Genomic DNA, 5,143 nt, shown 5'->3' with positions numbered 1-5,143 from the left:
CAAATTCATGCATAAATCTGCCCTCATGTCGCCTCCCCTGCGACAGGAATGGACCAATCCACCTCGTACAACACAGGTTTGTTGTATCCACACATTTTCAGGCCGTAGTGCAATCCACTACACCAACTACTACTGCATAGATTCGCTGGAAACCTGTATGCGCCTTTGAAATGCTGCATTTCCTCGCCCTTGAGATCAATGGATGCCTTTTTCTTACTCTTGAGGTCGATGGTGAAAAACGCACCACGCTGCTCGACGAGCAGCACAGCTCTCCTCTCCGCGAAGAAGACGAGGTTTATTCTCTCCTCGCTTCCGAGATTTATCAGGTCGGAGCACAACCACCTATCGCCGCCAATCTCGCAGCCACGATTGTCGTCATCTTGTCCTTGCTTTGTCCAAAGCTCTAGCACGCCATGGTCTCGTATACTAACTAGTGAAAGCCTTCCTTCTCCGGTGACACATGGACACGGTGGCCGCCGCTGCTCACCGGCGCGGACCTTGATGGGGATCTTGGTCAAAGAAACATGTGTCGTGGCAACAGATACATTGAGCGTGTAGAAACTTGTCTCGTCCATGTACAGCCAGTGCACGGTGCCACGGGCGACGACACCAGCAAACGGCCCACACCTGGTGAGGTATGAAGCCGGTCGACACATGGTGGGCGAGCTCCAACTGTTTGTGGCAGAGGAGTACGTGTAGACATACAAGGTGCCGCTGCTGCCGGTGTAAGTCAAGAGCACCTGAAACGCCGGTTGTTGTCGTCGTCGCTGATCCAAATCGTCAATGACAGCGTGATCCTCGTCGGTAAGAAGCGCGCAGCCGGTTAGGTTCCAGTCCAAGTCTAAGTCCAAGTCTCTGTCGAAGTACCCATATCCATGGTTCGTGGGGAAGGAAATCGGCGGTAGAAGTCTACGCTGCCTGTCGATCAGAGGGCGGCATGCCACCAGATGAAGCTTTTCACGGACTTCATGGCTGGGGTAGCAGTCGACCCGGGTAGGCGGCATGATGCGCATGAGGAGAAGGCCGCGTCGCGATGCGAGTGGCCTTGCCAGGTTGAAGAGCCCGTCGTCGTTGGGGACGAAGGAGTCGAAGGTGAGATGGGCGCCGCCGGCCTGAAGGCTCAGGAAGCTCGGAGGGCTGTCGTTCAGGGGCAGGTGCTTGCTGGTTGGGTACGCGTTCTGGGAGAAGATCCCGACGAGGACTGACGGGTGGCGGGCCGTCTCCGGCCAGAGGCCCACGCGTCGGAGGAAGGCCGGGTCACTGACGAGGTGGAGCCACCGCTTGCAGGTGGCTGCGCAGCGGAGGAGGTCCTGCAAGCCCTGCAGGCGCGCGAAGACTTCGCGGAGCATGTCGTCGTCCGCGATCTCGCCGCCGGCGTGGCGTACGCGTGCACGCGCCATCGATCGATCTGCTTGGTGACGGATCGATCTGTGTGTTTGTTTGTGGAGGCGGCGGGCAACTTCCACAGCCTAGCGGACTCCACGGAAACAACCGGCTTATTATACGGTGGCCCGGATCAATCATGGACTGAGATTTGAAGCGTATATAAGGTGGGTTATCTATCTACTAGTACTAGACGGGCTAAATAATCATGTACACGTACTATAGTACTACTCCTAGTACCTCTGATTTGGACTGCCAAAACGTTTTATTTTAGGAACAGTGGGTGTATATAGCAAGTCCAACCCAGAGCGATGGCAAGTTATCAACAACAGTATTGAACAGTGACATAATCACTAATCAGAGATAGACAGTACTACTACGTTGTGATGAAACTAGGTAGTCCTTTATCACAGGAATATTTCCTTTTATCCATTTATTGTACATAATTTTTAATTTATATACAATGAGAAAATAGCGAATAACAATCATTCTACCTTCTACGGTCCTTAGGTAAAAAAAGAAAAAACAGTTGACAAACATCAAACAGATTTAACCCAATGGGAAATTAGCTATGGTTTCCATGAGCATTACCCAGAACAGTTAAACCGAATAAACCACATGCACCAATGCACTCAAGTAGGGGTCCATCGAAGTATCTCATCCAAAATATATATACAAAGATAAAATTTCACGTCCATGAGCATCAAATTTTGAAGCTAAGATTAAGAAAGCAAATCGTGTTGTACTACCAGATCAAGTTAACCTCACTAGTCTAAGGTAAAGAAAACAATTTACCTAAGTTTAGCCTGAAAAGATCGAGGTGTCCTGCATGCAAAAGATCAAACAACTTATTAGATCGTTCTTCATGGCAATACAAAAGTTATGGTAAAATTTTGCTCGGAAGCCACTAATCCAGGAGTTTCATTGTGCTCACCTCCTCTTCAGAGAAAGGGGGTGCTGGTTTTCAATGCTTGAAACCTGGAGAATATCCTCCATGCAAGACTCGTCAGGAGAGAGAAGTTACATTCTCATAGAGCCATGAAAATACTTCTATAGTACTCACTCCATAAAGAAATATAAAAGCATAGTAATCTAAACGCTCTTATATATCTTTACGGAGTATTTCGCTATGTACATCTTGAGCTGCGCTTGATTCCCAGTCATGCCTTCTCGTCTGGTTGGAGACGGTACATGCTTAGTGCCCTAGGCAAAACAATTAATCGCACTAGTATCAACCAACCTTCACATGTTGGTTGAGATGTACTCCAATCAGGGTCATTTAGAAAAACTGTAATATATCCACAGAGAGGACGAACTACTTGTGCATTTTGAAACTGAACCGAAAGACATATTTACCTTACCGAACTATGCATGTCGTAGTTACCGAAAAAATGTACTTATCAAACCGAATGCTGCATATAAGGGGTTGGCACGCGCGGTTCAGGAACCAAGTTGCTAGGTCCATCACGAAGTTTCAATTATTCTAAGAAAATAGAACCATAAGTTGGAATGCGAACAGAATTGATAAAACATCATATGAGGTTTTAGCTACTTTGAGGCAAACATAACCCCTAGAACTCAGATGGAATCGACACACGTAGTCAAAGAGCAACTGAATGTTCTTCCGCTACATTCTTTTGGCGATGACCCAACACCGAGCGATTCATCGACACATTTCAAAATTAGCTATGTGGATGTATACCATTAAATCATGCATGACACCCATGAATAATTCCGTACACCTTGGTCGGTCTAGGGCACATCTTGATGTACCCTACCTATTGCACATCTAAATGACTCAAACAAACTAAAAAGAAAAAAAAGCAAAAGAATCTACTTGCACGAATCTTAGCATAAAATCAATGACATAGAATTTAGATGTGCAATACGTCGAGCACATGCACATCTTGACGTGCTTTAGCGAAACTGTTTATTAATCTCTTGCTCTTCTCCCGCCTTGGACCCGCCCAGCGAGAAAAGGCATGGGTCAAATACGCAGTCCATCTCGTACAGCACAGGGGTGGTAGAATTACATCGTATTTGAAATATACTACTGCACCAAGTACTGGTACAAAAAGTCCATCTCACATACTTGGTCGCGCCACGTCTCGATTTCTTGTCGTTGAGCTCAACCGACATTTTCTCCTTACTCGTGAGGTCGATAGTGAAGAACCCGCCACCCTGCTGGACAAGTAAGGCGCCTCTTTTCTCTGCAAAGAAGACCAAGTCTATTCTCTCGTCGCCCAGATTCGCCAAGTCGGAGTGTAGCCAGTCACCCTCACAAGCATGATCATGGCTACCAGCATCCTGTTCTTGCTTGGTCCAAAGCTCTAGCATGCCATGTTCTCGTATATTGACAAACGAGATACTTCCGCCTTCCTCGACAGTGCACAGTAATGGCGGCTGTAGACCGCCATGGCGGAACTCGATTGGTATCTTGGTCAAAGAGGCATGTGCCGTGGCGCTGCTTACACCGACTGCGTAGAAGCTTCTACTGTCTCTGTACAACCAATGCGCAGTGCCGCCGTCGCCGTGGGTGACAACGCCAGCGCGCGGCCCACACCTAGTAAGATCTGGAGCTCGGCAACACTCGGTAGGCACGCTCCAAATACGCAAGGACGAGGAGTAGGAGCATGTGTACATAAGTCCGTCCTCATCCGTGTAAATCAGAAGAACTTGGAACGTAGATTGGCGCCGGTCGTCTGAATTTGCATAGCCATCGTATCCATTGTCTGCGCTTGTGAGAAGCGCCCAGCCAACTGCATCTCTATCCAGGGACGTGGGGCTTGGCTCGAAGGGAGCCACTGGGAGAAGATGTGTGCCCCGCCTGTCGATCAGAGGGCGGCACACCGCTAGATGGAGCTTCTCACGGTCAGGCAACAAGACGCGCACGAGGAGGAAACCGCGGCGCGACGCCAGTGGCCTCGCGAGGTGGAAAAGCCCGTCGTCGTCGTCGACGAACGAGTTGAACCTCAGGTGCGCGCCGCCGGAACCAAGGCTTAAGAACTCCGGAGGGGCACGCAGTTTCCTCTTCAAGGGCTGGACCGGTGTTCCGGGCTCTGATCTCTGGGAGAAGATCCCGACGAGGACTGACGGGCGGCGCGCCGTCTCCGGCCAGAGGCCGACCTGCCGAAGAAAGGCCGGGTCCGTGATGAGGCGGAACCATCGCTTGCACGTCGCCGCGCACCGGAGAAGGTCCTGCAAGCCCGGCAGGCGCGCGAAGACTTCGCGGAGGACGTCGTCGGCGATTCCGGCGCCGGCGTGGCGTACGCGTGCCCTGGCCATGCTGATCCGCTAGGTAGATCTCGATCTGCAGATCACGACGTACACCCGGCTTTTTTTTTATCGACCCATCCTACGACTGATTAGCTAGAATCGCTGTGTCGAAGACCAGCACGTACGGTTCCTCCACGCGTTGCAATCAAAGTCGGTACGTTATCGGCACCATCTCCTGATTTTTCGTCAGATCCATGCTTGCCCTAAACTTTGGCGCATATCCTAATTTTTTAAAGTCAAACTTCCTAAACTTTGATTAGAAAAAAATATCAACATTTACAATATCAAATTCAATACCATTAGATTCATCTATACCTTCATATGATATCAGGATGTAAATGGCGTTGGGTCCCACTAGTCCCACATATGCCATCCATAAACAAAGGATCAAACGGCGTTGGTGGATATGTAGAAAAATTAAATGGCACAAATGGACAGCCCAGAAAAGCCCGTGAAGCCAGCGGCCGACCACAACACTCGACGC

At 49.6% G+C, this 5,143-nt stretch overlaps 2 protein-coding genes across 2 annotated transcripts; both read right to left on the bottom strand.

Moving 5' to 3' along the window:
• On the bottom strand, window positions 1-1,497 carry LOC123046452 (uncharacterized). The gene has a single exon (XM_044469826.1). It carries the CDS (start codon window positions 1,398-1,400, stop codon window positions 24-26), a length of 1,377 nt encoding a protein of 458 aa, XP_044325761.1. The 5' UTR covers window positions 1,401-1,497; the 3' UTR covers window positions 1-23.
• Window positions 1,498-3,189: 1,692 nt separating this feature from the next.
• Window positions 3,190-4,751, bottom strand: LOC123041872 (uncharacterized). The gene has a single exon (XM_044464423.1). It carries the CDS (start codon window positions 4,666-4,668, stop codon window positions 3,301-3,303), a length of 1,368 nt encoding a protein of 455 aa, XP_044320358.1. The 5' UTR covers window positions 4,669-4,751; the 3' UTR covers window positions 3,190-3,300.
• Window positions 4,752-5,143: the final 392 nt, after the last annotated feature.

Source organism: Triticum aestivum, chromosome 2B (assembly GCF_018294505.1).
Source record: "Triticum aestivum cultivar Chinese Spring chromosome 2B, IWGSC CS RefSeq v2.1, whole genome shotgun sequence".
In the NCBI taxonomy this organism is placed as follows: domain Eukaryota; kingdom Viridiplantae; phylum Streptophyta; class Magnoliopsida; order Poales; family Poaceae; genus Triticum; species Triticum aestivum.
Note: the sequence above shows the minus strand (reverse complement) of the source record. Positions and strands in the feature narration are given on the sequence as shown.